Source organism: Rattus rattus, chromosome 11 (genome assembly GCF_011064425.1).
Source record: "Rattus rattus isolate New Zealand chromosome 11, Rrattus_CSIRO_v1, whole genome shotgun sequence".
NCBI lineage: Eukaryota > Metazoa > Chordata > Mammalia > Rodentia > Muridae > Rattus > Rattus rattus.
The window spans coordinates 88358176-88379814 of record NC_046164.1 but is presented as its reverse complement, the minus strand read 5'-3'; the positions used below and the strand labels follow the sequence as shown (position 1 = coordinate 88379814).

Below are 21639 nucleotides of genomic sequence, written 5' to 3'. Positions count from 1 at the left end.
ATTTACTTAATTTAAAAACAAACCAGGACAAACTAAACAAGACAGTCACTGAAAAGCTATCTACTTAAGTCAAATTCTAAGAGCAATAAACATTGTGTTGTGAAATGTATCCCTTAGGCATGTTTTATCCCATATCTGTTACACTGGATGTTTACTTTTATATGTTACATGAATAATATATATTTCATTGTAGCAGCAGCATTAGATAATAAAACTTATACAATGTCACTCTGTGCATATTTTTGAATTAGAAAGCCTCGAGAGCAATATATAGACTATATATTATACATTATATGATATCTTGTGAGGCCAAGGGATTGACCTCAGGTTACCAAGCAGGCAACTTTACCTGCTAAGCCATCTTGCTGGCCCAATGACAAAATATTAAACTTGGAAACAGACACTAAGCATCAACAATGAGTACTTGAGTTTAAGTAGTAACATATGTAACAAAACTGAAATTTGCCAAGTTTTACCAGTAAGATTAGGTAAGGGTATCTTTCATATTTTACCTAGAAGTCTAAGGGAGTGCTAGGCCTAAAGTTTAATTAAATAGGATACACTACCATCTTGTAATTTACTAACTACTGGGTACCACTAACTGCTTGGCTGTGTGCAAAATCATCATAAAGATGCCACAGCTGGGTCGGAGTAAGAGCTCTCCTGTCAGCCAGGTGTTGAGAACACTTTGAAGTTAACCTGTAACACTTGCAAGTTAAAGTTTCTGTTCACAGTAAGATGGTTAAGAATAGGTTGTCCTGTGTTAAGGTCTTTGCAAGCTAAGGTTTCTCTTTGTAATTAAGAATAGGTTTCTGCTTCTTAGATCTGACGCAAACTGTAAAACAACTTTTCAACCTAGCTAAACTTGGGATTTACATGACATATATATCCTTCCCATTGATCCTTCCCTTTCATTGTATCTTTCTAACAATTGTATCTAACAATCCTTCCATGTCTCTACTATAAAACGGACCTCAAGAGGCCGACAGCGGTGACACAGTTGACTGGCCAGTCTGGGTGCATCCCAAAATTAGCTTGCTCTAATTGGACAATCATGGATTTGGTCTTTTAAATCTGCGACTCTCAGTTTTAACACAAGGATAGACAATGCTACCCTGTCTCAGAAAACAGAGCTAAACTAAAGGAAAGGGTTTTGTTTGGTGTTTCTTTGTGTAGCCTTGGCTGTCCTAGAACTAGCTCGGTAAATAGACCAGGCTGACCTGGAATTCACCGAAATCCAACTGCCTCTACTTGTGTGCTGGGATTGAAAGCGAGTGCATCACCACCCGCTAAATCAAAGACTTAGGGTTTCACTGTATGGTCCTGGCTGGGCTGGAACTCCACGTAGACCAGGCTGGCCTCAATTGCTATAGTCCTCCTGAGTGCTGGGATTAAGGGACGCTACGGAGGATCTCAATTTTGAGGGCGGCATTTGGCAACATAGCGAGTTCCTGTCAAAGGGGGAAGTGGTGAAGCAGAAAGAAACGAAAGCATCCCGCCGGGCTCCTGGGGCTGCAACTGGAGGTGTGAAATAAACCGGAGGTTTTAAACTGGTGTAGGTGTATCCATCTAGATCTAGGAGCAATGACACATCATGCCTCGGGACCTCCAGGTGGCTTTCGGTCTTCCCAGCCCGCTGCTCCACCCTTCTCCACTGCCGCTGCGCCGCTCTCTCGCCGGCCTTCACCTGCCTGCCTCCCGCACAGCCGTCCGGGCCGCGCCCTAAGTCCCGAGACACCTGGGTCAGAGCCGCCGCCCCACCAGCCTTGCGCAGCGCCGGAAGCAGAGCGAGGCGAGAGGGCGCGCCCACACCGGGCAACTCTCATTGGCCTTCTCGGCTGCCAGTCCCCGCTCTGCTTTTTCTCTGTACCTCCCTCTTGGAGCGGCTGCCGGGCGGGGACTTCCGGTTTGGGCGGAGCGGCTGGCCGAGGGCGGGGCCGTGTGGAGGAGGAAGCAGGCCAGGCCGGGCGGCGGCTCACCAGGGCGAACCATGGACAGCCAGGGCAGGAAGGTGGTGGTGTGCGACAACGGCACTGGGGTAAGACCCGGCGGGGCGGCCGCGTGTGTGTGCGGGGTGCGCGCGGGCCCTTCGGCTGCGGGGGCGCGGGCAGGCGCGCGGGCGGGCTCTCGAGGGACGCGGGCTCGCGGGAGGACGTTCGGGGGGCGCCGGCCGGTCCTGAGCCGGTGTCCCGGAGCTAAGCTACCCCGCAGTGCACCCGAAGGCGGCGAAACCGGTCCCCACTCGCTCCCGAGCATCCGCCCGCGTCCCGAGATGTAGGTCTAGGTGGCGAGGAGGTCTCCATTTCCGAGCCTCGCCTCTGTCCGTCCATACAAGACCTAGCGGCCTTCCTCTTCCTGTGTAGCTGAAGATGCCGAATGCGAGGCAGGAAACGGGTTCCGCAGAGAAAAGAGGAAGTGCTGTCAGGCCCTGGGCCGCGGCCCTAGCTCTGGGCTTCGAGGCTGCCCCAGGAGAGTGTGTGGGCTGTCCCTGTCGTCTGTGGTTTTGAGAGAGGGGGATGGTCGGCGACTTCTGCTTCACCTCTTGGCTTGCATGCAGCCCCTCATAGACCCTCGTCTGTGGGAAGACTTAGGAGACCTAGGGCCTCTCAAGTCGTTAATTCTAGTTGGATCAGTACTAGATCGAGACTTCAGTCTTAAAGATGCTAAAATTGTCAAAATCAGACTAAAGCTCAGAATCGGAAAACTATTTGCAACTGGTTTCTTTCTATTCCCAATTAAAAATGAGTTTGGAGCCTCAAGGTTCCAGTTTTGAAGGTGCAAATGTTTCTTTTGAATGACTTCTTCAGTGATTTCTATTTTAGCGTTGCAACATTTTGCGACTTTTCTCCTCTCTGCCACAAAGATGACACACAAATTAAAATAGATTTTACTTGAATTATCTCTTTGAAGCCAGGTTGTTAAAAAGGGAAAGGAGCTGGTATTCACTGCCACTAGAGTGCCCTTGGTTGAATTGATCACAAACTTTGACAATTATTGTTCTAGCTCCATTTAAGCTAAAACTGGGCTTGAATAGCATAGGTAACAGAGTACAAAGGGGGCATCCATACCACTGCTGTGGTAACAGACCACAGTAACTTAAAAGTTTTCAAGCAACCCCATTTATGTGCTCGTTAAAGATACTTATGTTGCAGACTTCATGTAGGGATACAGAAAATGCATCTCATATTTTTTGAGATAAAGGATAAAGCAGTGAGGAAAACTATGTAGAATTTTATAAAGCTTCTAAATTATCAGGAAAAAGATTTTTTTAAAGCAAAGCATGTATTGTTACATTATATTCAAACTAAATTATAAATGTTTAAACTTTTCTAAAAAGTCTTATAAAAGTGCTTATTTAAAAAAAAAATACCATCTTACTACCAAAGGGATTACTCAACAGTTAAGAGCCCTTGTTACTCTTGCTGAGAACCCAAGTTTGAGTCCTAGCATCTGTGTGGCAACTCACACCTATCTGTAATTCTAGTTCAAGGGTACTCAGTGTCCTCTTCTGGCCTCTGTGGATAGTAGGCATACATGTGGTACATCTACAAACATTCCAAGTAAACACACATAAACTTAAAATAGCAATAAGTCCTAAAAATATTTTAAAAAGCAATAAGTTTTAAAAGTATTTTTAAAAGCTGAAGTCCTGGCGTACTCCTTTTATGCCAACATTTGGGAGGCAGAGACAGGCAAATCCCCATAGCTGCATAGTGAGACTCCATCTCTTTCTTTTTCTTTTAAAAATCCCGTTTCTTAGGACAAAGATAAGCTACTATGGCATAAGTGAAAGGAGCTAATTCAAACAAAAAGTTTTGTATTTGGTATTATTTTTGTAGTTACTTAAAAGCTCTATTCACTTTTTTTTTTTTTTTTGTAGATATGTTTGGCTGTGAATGAAATAGTCATATCCTCATATTCATAGATAGCTCCGGGGTTGGGGATTTAGCTCAGTGGTAGAGTGCTTGCCTAGCAAGCGCAAGGCCCTGGGTTCGGTCCTCAGCTCTGAAAAAAAAACAAAAAAAAACAAGACATAGATAGCTCCGATTTAAATCATAACACAGTTAGGAATATTGTGATGTCCCTTAAGAAAACTTGAGGACTAGTAGCTCCTTAGATTCTGTTTTGTTCCCTAACTGCTTATTCTTCTAAAGTCATCTCAGTTTTACTTAGGGACCTGAGGTTATAATGATGTCTTTACAATTAAATATTAGAGAAGACATTATGATTCGAGTTTTAAAAAAAAAAATAATAGAAAAGGGTTTGGGGAAAGGGCTCAGTGGATAAGTCCCCAGAAACCACATGGAGCTGGGATTGTAACAGCAGTGCTTCCACCACAAGGCCCGAGACACAAAGGAGAGCCTCAGAGAGCTTTTGGGCTAGCTGAAACTGTATGCAGCAGTGGACAGCAAAAGACAAAGTGAAGGATGAGGACCAGCACTTGAAGTTGCCCTCTGATTTCCAGAAGTGCACGCTCCATAGCATGCATTCTCCCACACGCTCACCCAGGGATCCTCATATACGTACCATCTAGTCACACACATAACGGGGGCTGGAGGTGTAGCTCATTTAGTAGAGTGCTGGCCTGATGTTTGAGAAACAGAGGGTCCATCCCTACCCCTACCCTGTCAAGTGTACATACCTGTAATTTCTGCACATGAGAGGTGCATACAGAAGTACCTTAAGTCCTTAATCAAATGGTGGTTTCATTTATCTTTTGTATACTTTAGATTTTAAAATGTGGGCTGTTCGAGGAGGTTTGTTTGCTTTTAATGATGAAAGTGATTGAATCCAAGGACTTGTGAGATAAATGTTCTTTCTGAGGTGTATCCCCACCCCTGAGAAGTTAAAATTAAAGAAAAAAAAGTAAGGATTTGTTATATTTGTATGTGTATAGATGTTTTGCCTACATATATGTATGTGCATCATATATGTGCGTGGTGGCCAAGGGGGTTGGATCCCCTGGTACTGGACTTACAGATGATTTTGAGATACCATGTGGGCACTGGGACTGGAACCTGGATCCTTTGCAAAAGCAAATGCTCTTAACCACAGCTCTCCAACCTTAGAAGTCAAGGTTTTAAATGTTCTTTTGATCACTTAGATGCTTGACCTCTATTTTCCTATTATCTACAACTAGATCCTTGGCTCAGAGAAGGAAACCTCTTTTCTAAAATAGGGCTTCTGAAAGTGGCCATTTAGACAAAAAGTCTGGATACCTCTTAGCTGTGAATTTTGATTCCTTTTGAATTGAGTCCACATTCCTGGTGTTAATATATAGTATTACCAAACTTCAATATGAATTCACCAAGAATGACTTCCTTGACCAACAAAACGCAGATTTCTCATGTTGCTGACACGATGCTTATAAAGTTTAGTGATTATATATAGACATTTATGATGCTAAAAGAACCTTTCATTTAAAATGCATGTTTGTAGTTGATTATGGTCTGTCTTATTATGCTTCTGCTAGCTTATATGTTGAATTTAGGAGTATTAAGTAAAAACAATTTGAGTTCCACCGTGTGGAACACATTGGTCTAACAGAACAACCATAACTATTGGCCTCAAATAAAAATGGGTCACTATGAAGCTGAAGTACAAGCACCACCAGTTATTAAGTGAAAGAACACAAAGTGAGTAAGCTCAAACGGGAGTTTAAAAATCTCATCGAGGAGCTGGAGAGAGAGCTTAGGAGTTAAGAGTACTGTCTGCTTTTCCAGAGGTCCTGAGTTCAATCCCCAGCTCCTGGTGGCTCACAACCATTTGTAATGGGATCAGATGCCCTCTTCTGACATGACGGTGTACATGCAGATAGAGCACTCATACATGAATAAATCTTTAAGAATAAAAATTAAAAATGAATCTCAGTGAGTGTGTGGTGGGGCATACCTATCATCCCCATGCTCGGGGCGGAGAGGCAGATGCATTGGAATTACAGACCAGCCTGGGCTGTGTGAGGCCTTGTCTCAAAAGATAGAAAATCCTGCTTGGTGCTCCTTCAGCACGTGGGAGACTAAAGCATGAGGATCACCACCGATTCCAGGGTAGCCTGGTCTACATAGTGACATTCTCAGAGGTTCAGGGATCATTGCACAAGAGGTGATGGAAAGAATGTTAGCACCCAAGGCAGGGGGTTACCACAAGGAAACTGTGCTGTGGGACGAATAGGACCTCAACAGTATGACAACATATACAAGACAGTGCAAACCCAAGCCAGAGCAAGTTCCGGCATGGAGGGGAGTTTGGCGAAGTTCCACCCCAGCCAAGGAGCTATGGGGAATTTTTAGCTGCTGGGAGTGCAGGGAGAGATACAGACAGACCATTTTCCCTAATACAGCCCCTGATAAGTCAGCTTCCCATACTCCCAAGGAAGGCTGCTCACTCAAGAATTTTTGGATATACTAGCCTTGATGGAGACAAAAGGCAGTTGAGTGGGAAGGGAAGGGGTGGGTCTGGGGATGAGTTGGGAGTCAGAAATGTGCAAAATTCTCAAGAAATGAATAAAAGATTTATAAATAAAATGAAAGTTTTGAGTCCTACTTAAGGAAAAAGTTTCTGTGATATTGAATATAGACAGGTCTTTTGTTCCTTTTTTTTTTGTCTTAAGGAAGATTGTACCTCTTACCATTTGATGACTCAGTAGGAAGTAGGGAGCCTGCTCAAACCACAGTGCTACAAGGAAGAAGCTATATATGGTAAAATCTGTTTCTTGAACACAGCCTGTTGCACACAGTAAGAGAGCTAAGTCACCAGTCTTAAAATGATTGACATGCAGGAGGAATTTCAGTGATTAAAATGATAACACAAGAGTAGCCTAGAAAAGAATATCTTCTTTGTATTTTGTTATGGCTCTTTTAAATTTTTTGGAGTGTTTGAAGGACTATTGTCTATTAATTTTACATTGTTGAATTGAATTGTTTTAATAGTATTGGATCCTAATGCATTCAGATTTGAAATAATGTGTGATAGCATGGTGTATACTGTTCTGGTGGACTCTCTGGATTCCTTACAGAAATGCTGGTGTTGGATTCTAAGACAGCATCTGCTTCCACCAAACTGCTGCTTAGGCAGAGTGAATAGGTTTTTTTTGATGTTGGCTTTTAAAACAAGTGTCTAGAGTCTGCGCTAGCCTCCAATTTGCCATATTAGCCAAGAATAGACTTGAACTTCTGATCCTCCAGCCTCTACCTCTTGTGTGCCGCCCACCATGTTTGGTTTATGAGTGTTGGAGAACAAACTCAAGGTTCAGTGCAAGATAGGTCAGCACTCTGCTACCTGAGCTACATTCCCCCCCAGGAGTAGTTTTAACTATTACTTCCTTTTTCTACTGATAGTAGATTTCATGTGAAAAGTCTAAACCCCTCCCTCCTGTTTTCAGTAAAGCAGTGATAGTGGTTTATAATTATTCATTCCTGTGGCTTCAGTGATTTCAGTTGTCTTCTGATGTACTTGGAAAACATTTTTTTCCACTTAAAATATGCTCAAGAACATTAAGGGCCCTTGAGCTGATCAGCAGGTGAAGGTGCTTGTCACCAATCCTGACAACCTGAGTTTGATTACTGAGACCCACATAGTGGAGGGAGACAATGTGTCAGGGAGCTCAAGTGTGTGTGCCTGCAAACACACAGTTTCTAAAAATGTAGGTTAAATTCAAAAATATATATTTTTTAAAATTATGTTTATTAAAAAGTGTGTCTCCTACATGCCTGTGCCATGGAGGCCAGAGGAAGGCATCAGATTTCCTAGAACTAGAGTCAGCCACAGGTGCGAGGTGCCATGTGTGTGCTGGGAATTGAACCCAGGTCCTCTGGAAAAGCAGCCAGTGCTCTTAACTCTAGCTTCTAAGAAGAGTTTTAAGATAGGAACTACCCACCTGCACAATTGTAATCAAAAGACATTTACGGGACCCTTTTCTTTGCTGTCGTGTATATGTGTAAATGACAGACCTGTCAACTTTAGCTGTCTCCTCCCTCATTAGGGTTACTCTTAGCAAGGCCCCTCTCCCCTCTTAAACTTCTGATTTCTCATGTAACAAAGTTATCCAGTTACATTTGTTACACAGAAAATGTTTGTTAAACTTGTAGCAGGTTTTTGGTTTTTTGTGTTTTGGAAGTGCTGTCATTCCAACCCACTGCCCTGTGTATGGAAAGCAAGCGCTGTACCACTGAGGGAAACCAGTTCTAATTTTCTTTGAGACCGTTTATATAAGTGAGCATCTCGTCCTGAGAAATGGCACTTTTGACTTGCCTAATGTCTATATCTGTTCATTTCTGAGGGTTTTTTGCTGTTTTGATTAGCCCATGTTGGCTTGAACGAAGATTTTGCTCCCCCAGTGTTGGCTTTAAAGGCCTGCAGTTTTGTCTGGCCTTCTTTAAAGTTAACCATAAGATTTCTGTATTTAAATAATATTTAATTTTATATATTCAGAATGTATGGGGTTGGGGATTTAGCTCAGTGGTAGAGCGCTTGCCTAGCAAGCACAAGGCCCTGGGTTCGGTCCCCAGCTCCTAAAAAAAACAAAACAAAACAAAACAAAAAAAAAACAGAATGTATGTGGAAATTATGACAGTGGGTTGGTGATCCGACAGATTTTGTATTAAAATATGTCTATGGTAGAGATATGATGGGAATATTTCCTCTATTTCTGTATTGTTTCAAGTTATCAAGTAAGCTGGGTTTTGACGTGAGAAATAGAAGTGTTATGGTTTTGGAGAAGGGTGATAAATTTTGTATATTTGTTTTGTTTTGGGTTTTGATAGCTTGAGTTGGCCTTGAACCTGCAGTCTTTCTGCCTCAGCCTCCTCCAGAGACAGAGAACCACAATCATGAGCTGCCACACCCAGCCAGATGCTATTCCTTTCCTCTGTGGTAATTGTTCCCCCAAGTCTCTTTAGGTCACATCAATCAAATATTTAAGAAGACATTGTGGGAATATGAACTAGTGTTCCTGAATTCTGTTAAACATCCCTTTAGGATGTTGCATATACTCTTGATTTCACTTCTGAAACACTTATCAACTGAACAAGTAGGGTATCTGATTACATATGCCCTTAGACCACACTGACTTGTGCCTCCAGAGGTAACCCAAGAAAGATTATATTGCACTTTTATTTAAGACGAAAGTCTAGGGCTGGAGAGATGGCTCAGCGGTTAAGAGCACTGACTGCTCTTCCAGAGACCCGAGTTGAAATCCCAGCAACCACATGGTGGTTCCTAACCGTCTGTAATGGGATTTGATGCCCTCTTCTGGTGTGTCTGAAGACAACCAAAACATTCTAAAGATGAGCTATAGTGTACTCATATACACAAAATAAATTAATCTTTAAAAAAAAAGACAAAAGTCTAAACTGTGCATGAAGCTTTGGTTGGCATGGTACTCATGTGTAGCTCAGGCTGGTCCTTTTAAGGGCTGGGATTATAAACAGGCTTCATCATACCAACTTATATAATATGCTTTTATAAATGTGTGGCTATATCTAAAACTGCTGCCTCCCACCCCCCAGCTTTGGTAGCTACGCAGTGAACTAACCAGGATTAATTAAGCTTTGTGAGTTTAGAACAAAGCATTTCGAAATTTTGAGTTTCAGACATTTTTCATAATTACCTTTAAATACAATTTTAACATTTTTAGAAGTTCTGTTTAAGAAGACAGAATTCTAGATAGCAGAATGTTCTAGGGAGGCTATTTATAATAGAAGTAATTCATCATCATTTCCAAAAGGGCTGCTGTAGAGACAGTGAAGCTGTTTGTATTTTGGCAGGATTGATATAAACTCACATTACATGGGTTTGTGGAGGCCGTAGGACGACATGCAAGACTTGGTTCTCTCCTTCCACCCTGTGTGTCCCAGGAATTAAATGAATTCAGGCAGGTTATTAGCCAGTGCCCTCACCCTCTGAGCCATCTTCCCAACCTACAAGTGTGTGTATAACTAATATCCACATTTGAAGAAGAGAACCCTTATATTCTGCCAGTGGGAATGTAGACTTGTTGAGTCACTGTGGAAATTGATAAGGTTTTTCAGAAGACTACAGATGCATAGTAGCTGAAGAGATAGATTTATTGGTAAAGTATATTTCCTAGAAGCCTGAGAACCTGAGCTCAATCCCTAGGACCCATGTAAAAAACGATGACTTGGAGTTGTAATCTCAGTACTGCAGAGGTAGAGACAGGGTATCCCCTGACCAGCCAGTCCAGTCCAGTCCAGTCAGTAAGTCACAGCCAATGACCCTATAGGAGGTCTGAGGATGACATGGGAAGTTACCCTGTAGTGTCTACATGTGTGCACATCAGCACTTGCATACACTTGTTTTCAAAAGATAAAACTAGAAGTAAACAATCAAACGACAATTATATTGCCCTGAGGATTCATCCAGAAGACAGCGTCCTTCAGATAAGTAACTGATTACTGCTGCACTGTTCATAGTAGCCAACAGATGAGTTGACAGGATGTTCTGTAGAGTAGGATTTCAGCCCTAAAAAGGAATGAACTGTCATTTGCAGGAAGGTGATGCAGCTAGAGATCATGTTAATTAAAAAGGCCAGAGTCAAGACAAGTGCCATGCTTCCATTAAGTTTTTTATAGATATACAAATCACTTTCTTACATGTCATGAAAGGAGAAGTGAAACCCTGAGCCCACAGAAGGCAGTAGCAGGAGGAAGGGAAAGGGGGAGGGTATGGATGGAGAATGTGGTAGATGTCTCTGTGGACTCATTATTATATACAGCGAATAAATACCAATATAATATTTTCTGTTTAGAGTTTCTTTGGTGTGCTTGAGTCAAGAGTCTCATGATATAGGACAGACTGCCCTTGGACTTGTACACAATCCTCTTGCCTCAGCTTTTGTCACCAGCTTGGCTTTTTGTCATCCCTTTGTATTATTACCAGTGTTTATATCTCTAAGTACTGTTCTTCACTTTAGTTCTTCTAAGAGTTTATGATCCCTGGTGCCACAGAAAAATAGATGTTTTCTTTAGGGAATTGATTTCATTCCATTCCCCTGTGCATTTGTCTCTTTTTACACACACACACACACACACACACACACACACACTCGTAGCTGTTCATAAGGTACATAATATCTGTATATTGCCTTAGTCTATTACCTAACTCAATACTGTTGTAGTTATTTATGATTTTGAGACAGGGTCTCATGTAGTCCAGGCTGGCCTCAAACTCCTATATATTTGGGCAGCTAAGGCTGGCCTTGCACTTCTGTTCTACCAACCACCGTCAGAGTGCTAGGATTACGGGACTGTACCATCACACACAGTCCTAATACAAAGTAAATGTCATATAAATAGTTATTTTCTAGTGTTGAGGGAATAATGGTAAGGTGAAAGGTATTTTCAGATAGGATTTAACTATATTTTACTCCACTTATTGGTGAATGGGTAGGCTTGCACGTGCCACAGTATATGTGTAGAGGACAAAGGACAGCTTTGTGGGAGCTGATTCTTTGCTTCCAGGGTGAGTCTTTAAGATTCAATTCAGGTTGTTGGGTTGGGCAGCAAATGCCTTTACCTCCTAAGACATCACATTGACCCTGCTTCAGGTATTTTGATCCATGATTAGTTAAGTCCATGAATAAGGAACCTACCAGCTCTATATTTTAAAATTATCATAATCTCATGCTTGTAAATTAACAATTCGTTTTAATACTACCAATCAGTTATTAATATGCTCATCTTTTTTTTTTAAGGTTTATTTATTTATTATATATAAGTACACTGTAGCTGTCTTCAGATACACCAGAAGAGGGCATCAGATCTCTTTACAGATGGTTGTGAGCCACCATGTGGTTGCTGGGAATTGAACTCAGGACCTCTGGAAGAGCAGTCGGGTGCTCTTAACTGCTGAGCCATCTCTCCAGCCCTTAATATGCTCATCTTTTTTTTTCTTTTTTTTTTTTTTTTCGGTGCTGGGGACCGAACCCAGGGCCTTGCGCTTGCTAGGCAAGCACTCTACCACTGAGCCAAATCCCCAACCCCCTAATATGCTCATCTTATATGTCAAACTCTGATGTAGGCATTCTCATTAAACACAAAAGCCATAACTTAGTGTGCATTGGAGAAAGACCTTATTAATATTGTGGAGGCTTTGGCAGGATTTTCTTTTTTTTTTTTTTTCTATTTTTCGGAGCTGGGGACCGAACCCAGGGCCTTGCGTTTGCTAGGCAAGCGCTCTACCACTGAGCTAAATCCCCAACCCCAGGATTTTCTTTCTTGATACAGCATCTTTCTGTGTATTAGCTATTTTTCTGGTCATTGGATCAGTTCCTCATCAAAGTAACTTAGAAGAGGAAGGGCATGAACCACTCACTCAGCTCAGCTTCCTGCTCAAACAGCCTTCCCTCTGGGAACACTTGGGCATGAAGGAAGCAGTCACCCTGAAACTAACCTGAGCTCTGCTGGCCAGTTTATGTCAGCTTGACACAAACTTAGAAGAGGAAGGGCTTATTTTGGCTTGAGAGGAGGAAACCTCAATGGAGAAAATGCCTCTGTAAGGTGAGGTAGGCAAGGCTGTAGGGTATTTTCTTAATTAGTGATTGATGGCGGAGGGTCCACTCCATTATGGGCAATGCCATCCCTAGGCTGATGGTCCTGGGTTCCATAAGACAGCAGGCTGAGCAAGCCATGAGGAGCAAGCCAGTAAGCAGCACCCTCCACGGCCCCCGCATCAGCTCCTGCCTCCTGTTCGAGTTTCTGTCCTGACTTCCTTCAGCGATGAACTATGATGTACAGCTGTAAGCCAAATAAGCGTTTTCCTCCCAAAATTGGTTTGGTCGTGATGTCCATCTCAGCAGTAGAAGCCCTGACTAACATACACTCTGAAAGCTTGGTACCTGGGAGAACTTAAAAGAGATGGTACTAGGACTAGAATGGGAGACGGCTTTGGATGGTTTGAAAACATAGTGATGTTTTCTGATACTGTTTTTAAATAACTGTAGTAAATGCTTGGATACTAACCTGCTTTCTCTGTTTCCTTCCAGTTTGTGAAGTGTGGATATGCAGGCTCTAACTTTCCAGAACACATCTTCCCAGCTTTGGTTGGAAGACCTATTATCAGATCAACCACCAAAGTGGGAAACATTGAAATCAAGGTAATGTTTTATTCATTGCTAACCCTCCATGAGGGTGTGTGAGGTGATCTTTGAATTAAGTAAAGTACAATGTCAGGAAAAGCAAAGGTGGGGGTCAGACCGTCTCATAATTTTAATATACAGTAACTCCTCAACAAAGGAGAAAAGGTCCTGAAGTGATCTTTATCTTTTTCACTTATGTATAGCATGGTAACCATTATTATATGGAGTATAAATTGTAGGTTTTTAAAATTAGGTACAAAATTGATACATATTAGTGCCATAAAGTCTTCTTGCATAGTTTAATTTGAAAAAAAAATCAGCCTGGCAGTTTTATGTTTTGCAGTTGTTAGTGTCTTAGTGTCTCTGAGACTTGAGGCTTTCTCTCCATGTTGTCATAGGCTGGCCCTCCTCTTTCTATAGCGTGAGATAGGAAAACACAGAGGTCTGGACCCTGGCTCCTCTTCTGTCCTCACAGTTGGGTTTTCCTGACATGCTGGAGGAAGCCAGTCTTTATTTGGTCTCTTGCTGTTGGTCTTACGACGGAAGACGGGGCGAGTTGCCATTAGCCTAAGTACTTTACACGAGAGACTCAACACATTTTTCTCCCACAGAACTACAATTCAAGCAGGAATCACATTATTTCCTAAGAAATAGAGTAATTTAGAGATCACCAATTGACTTTAAATTCTGAAGGTGGCCAGGGTTCAAGTTACAGAAACACAGTTTGGAGTTTAGGAACTTTTTTTTTAATAAATGGGGTTTTTTGTTTTGTTCTGTTTGTTTTGTGGGTAGTTAACATTGTTGGTCCTGCTGGGACAGTCTTTGGCAAGACTTAGGGTGTACATCTTGGGACATTTCTTTGAGGCGCTAAGGAAGGCGAGAGTTGGTGGTAATTGCTGATAGAAATTTCTGTGCTCTAGGTCTCTGTTAGGGAGTTAGAGAACGGGTACATGATGAATAAAAATAAACACGGAAACTGAGGTTCTGTGCTTGTTTCTAAAAACCTTAAAGTGAATTCTGCCCTTTGGTGAGTTTCAAAAATTAAATGGTTTGCTCAGTATAAGATATTTAAGAAAAGGCCTCAAGGGAAATTTTGCTGGATTCCTTTTTCTCTTTTCATAAATTTTTATTCTGACTGAATTTTATCTTTTCTTTTCTTGGAGACAAGGTCTCACTATGTAGCCTAGTCTGGCCTTGAACTCGCAGAGAGCCTGTCTCTGCCTCCAAGTGGAGGATTAAAGGCCTGTCTTAGTACACCTGTCATATTCTGTCTTGAAAGAACTTCAATTTGAAACGTAGCTAGTAATGTGATGAAGGAAACTGAGTGGCAGCAATACATCTCATTTACTAATTTAGTATCTGGCTTTTAAACATTTTTATGGATGATAACATTTTTAAGGTTCAGAGAACTACAACATATAGCTATTTTTATTTTCTAACATGAAAAAAGCGACACATTTCTTCACACCTGCTTCTTGCTTTTTAAGGCCAAGTAATAGAAATCAACAGTTTTCTTGGGAGACATTTCCCAGGGACTCCCCAGTATCGTTGCTGATACAGTGTCTCAGTCTGTGTTTTATTACTTTAGTTCTTTTCACTCTGCTCTTTTAAGCCTTTTAAGTTAAATCCCTTTCCTTTTCCATGAATGCTAGGGTTTAGATAAACACTCCTGAACTAACTCTGACAGACCTAGGCCTTTGCTGTTACCATGTATTTTCTTAATTGAAGTTCTTAAATTCAATAATAAACTAAAGTTTGACATTTTGGAGTTCCTGTGCATAGAAAATTGACTTATGTTTGTATGTCTTGTTAGCTAAAATGTGATAGTTGACTAAGACTATGGAAATTTAAATCTTTTAGTTAATTTTCAGTTAGGAGTAATTACTGTCCATATTCGTTTGGCCCTGATAATTAACACCATAAGTTACAGTGGTACTGCATCTGACCTTAGCCTAATTTGTCTCTGTTGCTTGTGTGTTTAAACATTTCAGTGAGCATTTTATGTAGGCCTTTTCTGACTCTCGTTCTACCTTCTCTCTCTTCACCTTTCTTGACCTGTTGAAGTAGAATAACAAAAAGATGGTAAGTGAGGTTACACACATGCTCTCTGTTTGTTTTCCACTCTGCTTGGTGGGACAGTAGTTGTCGGTTTGTGTCCTTTTAGTGTGGGGAGGGGGGAAATCCTTATTTTTGTCTTAGTACTTTAATTTTTAACCCTTTTCATTTCTTCAGTTTGGTAGCAACTAATAAAGTCTTATACTTTCCTGATTGCATACAATGAACCAAACAAGAACTAATTACTAACATAGTTTTGAATTGTTTTCCTTATTTTTTTGTAGATGAATGTTATAATTAAAATGGAATGTGGTGTGCATAATACAGAAATGAAGTAGCTATGTCATATAGACAGAAAATGGGGGGAATTTGTTATATTGGAGACTCAGTTTATTGATTGATGTTATATATTGCCTATCATACTGAGTGCATACATTTGCAGCCAGTACAGTATCATAATGTATTTGGTAAACTGAGTAAAAATTTAATGTGCAAATGAATCATAAATGAAAAAAGTAACAGAAGAAAATCTGATTCCATGTCATCTTTACTGATGAATACATTTGATATTATCTGAGAATAAATTAAAAAAAAACATACCTATCAGCTTTCCTACAGGTAAAAGGACACACCCCCGTAAACACACACACATGCACACAAATACCATTATGTAGATCCTCCCCTTTTTAAAACAAGCAAGCAAGCAAGCAAGCAGAGCCTTGCTGGAACTATCTCAGACATTAACGTGTTATTACACTTTTCCGTGTTAGTCTTTTAAATTCTTAATTTTTTTCTGAATAAAAGAGCATGCATTTGTCTTAGATACTAAAGTTTTTCAGATGTAGTTAGAATAGTATAGGCATAATTTTAAAGTTTTTTAAAATCAGAAAAAATGTCTAATTGGTATTGTAAGTGTATTTGTCTTTTGGTATAAAAATAAAGTTCTCAGTCTGTTGGGTGGAGAGAAAGAACATCCTTTGAGACAACCTTACTCTATAACCTGCACTCCTGTCAGCTTTTCCCTGGTTTCATAGTTTCCTTGTAGGGATAGAATTGTGGTTTAAAGCTTCAATTTTTTTTCTATTTTCTAGTTCAGAGTGACATTGTTCAAAATCATTCTTGGCAAATATACTCTTAACTGTATACATGACTTTAGAGCAGTGTCTTGGTCACTGAGTTTTCAAGTAGTGGATGAGGTTTAGTCCTGATGTCCAGTGGTGGGAAACAGTGAAGACTCAAGGCTGCTCTGAACATGTCCTGCTTGGTTCCAAGGTGAGGAGGGACATTCGAAAGTTGACAGGTTCTAGGGAAGAGTTTAGATGTAGGTTTTGTTTGATTGGTTGTTGGACTTTTTGTTTTGTTTTTGTTTTGTTTTGTTTTGTTTTCTGCAGAAAAAAGGCTGGCATCAGTCTTCTTGTGGAGCCTAGGATAGCGTTAGTGTTGAGCGTTTGACCTTTCTGCCTCTATCTCTTGAGTGCTGAGATTACAAGCCTGTACCAACTCCTGGCTGTTTAGTGTTTTGATCTGTGGTCTCCCTGTGTAACCCGAGCTGAGCTTGACCTCTTAGGCATTCTTCATTTTCCTACCCTAGGCCATTGTGTGCCTGCCACACCATACCTCGTAGTCATTGCTTGGGCTTTGTTTGTTTTTGACAGAATTTCATGTATCTCAAGCTGGCCTTCTACTTTTGATCCTCTTGCCTCTAACTCCCAAGTTCTAAGATTGCAGTGTGCCATCACGCCTGAGTTTAGGATGGGACGGGGGTTTCATGCATGCTAGGCAAGCACTGTACCAACTGCGACACCTCTGGCCTGTTGGAGGGTTTAAAACAGTGGTTCTCAACCTTCCTAACACCATGACCCTTCAATATATACAGCTCCTCATTTTCAGTGACCCCCCCAACATAAAATTATTTTGCTACTTCATAACTGTAATTTTGATACAAAGTAGCATATAGATTTCTTCCCTATTTTTTTATTAAGAAATCTTTACCACATATAGCTATGTTAAACAGGTTTTACAGACCCCTCCATATACCTGTCATCTAGATTCCAGTATTAATATTTATTATTCTAAGCCAAGTGTAGTGGCTTAGAAAGGCACACCTTTAATCCTAACACTTGGGAGGCAGAGGCAAGCAGATCTCTGTGTGTTTGAGGCTAGCCTGGTCTACATGGAGTGTTCCAGGAGAGCCAGGGCTACATAGACGGACCCTATCTCAAAAACAAAACATTTATTATTCTGGGTGACTACATACTACTCTTCCATCAAAATGCCTTGGTTTTTGTTTGTTTTGATTTGTTTTGTAAGTTACAGATACTAGTGAACATCACCAAGCATGCTTTTATCCAGCGTTCACAGTAGAGATCTTTCTAGCTTTGCCTTTTCTTCTCGGAAAGTCTGAGCAGCTAAGAGTGTTGGTTTTGGGGAATTGACTTTATAAGGAATTAGTTGCAACAGAAAGTTATAGTGAACTCTGCTTTCCTTTTGCCATTAGTGTATTTTCCAGAAATCTGGCTTTTAATAGGCTCCCCATCCTGGTTTAAAAGATTAAAATTACTTTTCTGGGACATTTCTAGTTCTGATTTCTCCTTTTCCCCAGTGCTACAGATTGAACCCAGGGCCTTATACACTTGCTAAAGCAAGCACTCTTACCACTAAAATAATATCCCCACCTCTAAAGTTCATAATTTTTTTAAAGTTTCGTTTACATCTTCTCATGCTGGTTTTGTGGTTGCTTTTCTTTATCTCCCCATAATTTGAACCTGTTACTGTACACCAAATAGTAGCTATTTCTGGTACTAATTTCTAAATTGATTCATCAACATAGGTCTATTTCTAAAATATTTAAATATAGAATATTGCTTGCCTTGTTATGCATACAAAGTTTGATTATTTTTTAAAATGCGGGTCACTTTAAATATGCCCTCATTGGAGAATGGTTGTAAGTATTGTGCTTTATGAAAGATAGCATTGATTTTGAATATCATACTTCACAATTAAAGATGTGTCCTTTGAGATAACTTTAAAGGAGCTGTTTTAATTCATACACATATAGACATTTGTGAAGTCTGTTGGTGGGTGTGTGTATATGTGTATGATGCGTTGTTACAGAGGGATGAAGAATCATTATGATTTTGCATCTACATTCATGTCAATCATTTTGATAGAAAAGAAATGTGCTTGTGTGCATTGAGCATTTCTCAAGTTTCCCCTGATGTGCTATCTCACATGTCACAGGACTTATTTTTTGAACATGTGAGCAAAAGAAACAGATGAAACCATTCAGACCCTTCACAATGTGCAAATGTGGGTTTTATTTGTGCTAATGCTCTTCTTTTGGAAACATGTATTAAAAGGTAAGGTCAATTTATTGATTTAAACACATACTATATCAAATATTGATTAAACTTAGTAAGCTCTTCTTGAAAGAAAAGATTTTTAACTTTGGAATAAAAAACTTGATCTGCAAGTTCCAGAAAATTTAAAATTCAGTCATTCCTGAGTTTTCTCTATGTAAAACTCTGGCCATCTTAAAGCCCCTCCCTCTCCCCTTGTAGGATCTCATGGTTGGCGATGAGGCAAGTGAGCTGCGCTCCATGTTGGAAGTGAACTACCCGATGGAGAACGGCATCGTGCGCAACTGGGACGATATGAAGCACCTGTGGGACTACACCTTCGGGCCAGAGAAGCTCAGTATAGACACCAGAAACTGCAAAATCTTACTGACAGAACCCCCCATGAACCCAACCAAAAACAGAGAGAAGATCGTTGAGGTCAGTCTTTGATGGCTGAGATGATATCCATGTGTATCTCTGTGATAGAATGTTAAGTCAGTTTTTTTTCCTTCTTGCTGCTTCGGCTGCAAGGGATAAGTAAAGCAATTGTTTCGCCCTAGATCCTGATTATTTTGCACTTACTATAGGATAAGGGTTACTAATCTGAAATCTGAAATGTTTTGATCATGTCAATGATACACTGAAACTTTGAAGTTTGGAACATTGTAGATTTTGGAGTTTTGGATAAGGGAACTCACCTGGTAAATAGGCAAATATTACAAAATCTAAAATCAGTAATCTCTCTGGTCCCCAATATTTTGGATAAGGGACAGTGAACATGTATGTGCTAGCAGAGGAGAATACTCTCCTCTCCCAAAATTAAGTGATTGAGTTAAGTAGTTTATTAGAAAGCAATAGTTCTAATGGAAAAATAGTGAAGTTAGGGAGTGAGAAGTTGTGGTGGTGAATGAAGTCTTTGCGTGACAGTGCTGTTTAATAAAGACAGGCTAAGGAAACTGAGGACAGTAGGGGAAAGAACATTCCAAGGCAGAGAGACCAGCCAGTGTGGCATCTGTACATTGAGAGCAGGCAAGTAAGTGACTGCTGTGGCTGGAGGGGATGGGGAAGGAGATGGCTGAAGAAACAAGCTAGAGTAAGTGGTAGTACCACCTTCCTTGCCTGTGTCTGTAGGGAGCTGGCCTGTGCTGAGGGGCAATGGGTGCTGCAGCACGGAGAGGTCTGCTCAGGTTTACAGGTCTCTGACTGCAGAGTTGTGAGCATGCCGCAGAGAGACAGCAGAAGAGACACCAGTTGAGAGACTTTGACAGTGTTTATAGGAAAGATAATGATGGGTAGGGTCAGGAATAGCAGTAGACATGCGAGAAGTACCAGATCGTTAGTTTACTTTGAAGGATTTTCTTACAGTTTAAATACAGGTAATAGAGGGGGGCACTTGGGGAAGTTTTGGCTTGAGTAGTTAGAGGGATGAGGAAAGAGCTGAGAATAGCAGAATAGGATTATAGGATTTACGGGCAGTGATCAGGAAGAGTTTATTTTAGGTATGTTCAAGTTTGAGTCCTTATTAAACATCTGCGTAGAAATGACAATTTTGTGTAAGAGTGTGTGTGTAAAGAGTTCAGGAAAATAGTGTGGAATTCAAGATAAAAACTTAAAAGTCTTTGGCATATGGAGGGTACTTTTCACCAAAGCAGTGAGAGGAGACAGTGGTAGGAAGGTGGGGCAGAGAGGGCAGGACCTGCAGAAGAGAACGAAGGCTGTTGAGGTCAGGGCAGAAGGGGAGCTGAATTCTTCACTTAATAACGGATTTGGAGGACTTTTCATTTTGTTGATGTATACCTACACAGCAGCAGCTTCCTTATTAAATGGATGCTGGAGTAGTGTGTTAGAAGGTCAGGTTAACTGATGAAGAGGTATTCCAAAGTTGTCAACTTGAAGTTCTGTATAGTTCTCATTGCAATCAGTTATCAAATCTGGATATTCAGTGATTACCCTACCAGTCAAGGAGTGCTTACAGTGGATGAACAAAAGACATCATTCAAGATTTTTCTCAGTTGACCTGGATGCAGAGAATGAGCACGGTGTGACCAGAGAGGACACAAGAAAACACCTCTTGCATCCAGTGTAGTTGAGTGTGAAGTGGAGTTACGGCCTGGGCTCAAGTAGAGGCAGGGGTCTGGGCAACTGAGTTGCCTCGGCATCTCAGTTACTTAGCATTTTATGTTTGTCTTTACCTCGTTTTACCATCCATCCATCCATCCATCCATCACCCATCCATCCATCTATCCATCCACCCATCCATCCATCACCCAGCTATCCATCCATCCATCCATCACCCATCATCCATCTATCCATCCATCACCCATCCATCTATCCATCCATCCATCTATCCATCCATCCATCCATCCATCCATCCATCCATCCATCCATCCATCCATCCACCCATCCTATCCATCCATCCATCCATCCATCCATCCATCCATCCATCCATCCATCCATCTCACCCCATCCCTCCATCCATCCTCCCTCCATCCATCCATCCATCCATCCAACACCTGGCCGGCCATCCATCCACCCATCCACCCACCCACCCACCCATCCATCACCCGCCATCCATCCATCCATCCCTCCCACTGCTAGGGAATCATACCCAGAGTCTAATTCAAGCTAGAAAGAGCTCTTCTCTTGAATTACATCCCAATCCTATTTCTTTTATTATTTGTTTTTAATTGCCAGGGGGGTGGGGAGTAGAGCCAGTTTTGACCCTGCTTGGGGGAAATAAGCAGATATTTCTCTCCTTTTCTTTTTTCTTCATTATTTATTTGGTGTGTGCTCATGTGTATTGCACACTTGCGCATCCACGTATGGATGTTTATGGGGAGTAAGTTTTTCCTTCTACCGTGTGAGTTCTGGAGATTGAACTTTAAGCTGCTGAGCCATTTCTCCGGTCCTAAGAAGATATGTCTTTTTACTTCTTTAATCTGATTTCTTTTTACATTGACCCTTTTCCTGTGTGTCTGTGTGAGAGTGCACAAGCACGCATGAGTGGCAGGTAAAAGGACACCCGTGAGAATGTTTTCTCTTTCCACCATGTATGTCCTAGGGCTCAAACTCGGGCCATTAGACTTGGTGGCAAGCGCCTCTACTGGCTGAGTCATCTTGCTGGTCCCAGGCAGGTGTGTGTTGTTTTGGGTT

At 41.2% G+C, this 21639-nt stretch overlaps 1 protein-coding gene across 1 annotated transcript in view; it reads left to right on the top strand.

The window, feature by feature from the left end:
- The first annotated feature begins 1905 nt into the window (after positions 1–1905).
- Actr2 (actin related protein 2) overlaps positions 1906–21639 on the top strand; it is a 44148-nt gene continuing 24414 nt past the window's right edge. Inside the window, exons 1-3 of the mRNA XM_032915825.1 lie at positions 1906–2038; positions 13001–13111; positions 18709–18924. Coding sequence (XP_032771716.1) covers positions 1991–2038; positions 13001–13111; positions 18709–18924 — 375 coding nt within the window. The 5' untranslated portion in view covers positions 1906–1990. The remainder of the gene's footprint in view (positions 2039–13000; positions 13112–18708; positions 18925–21639) is intronic.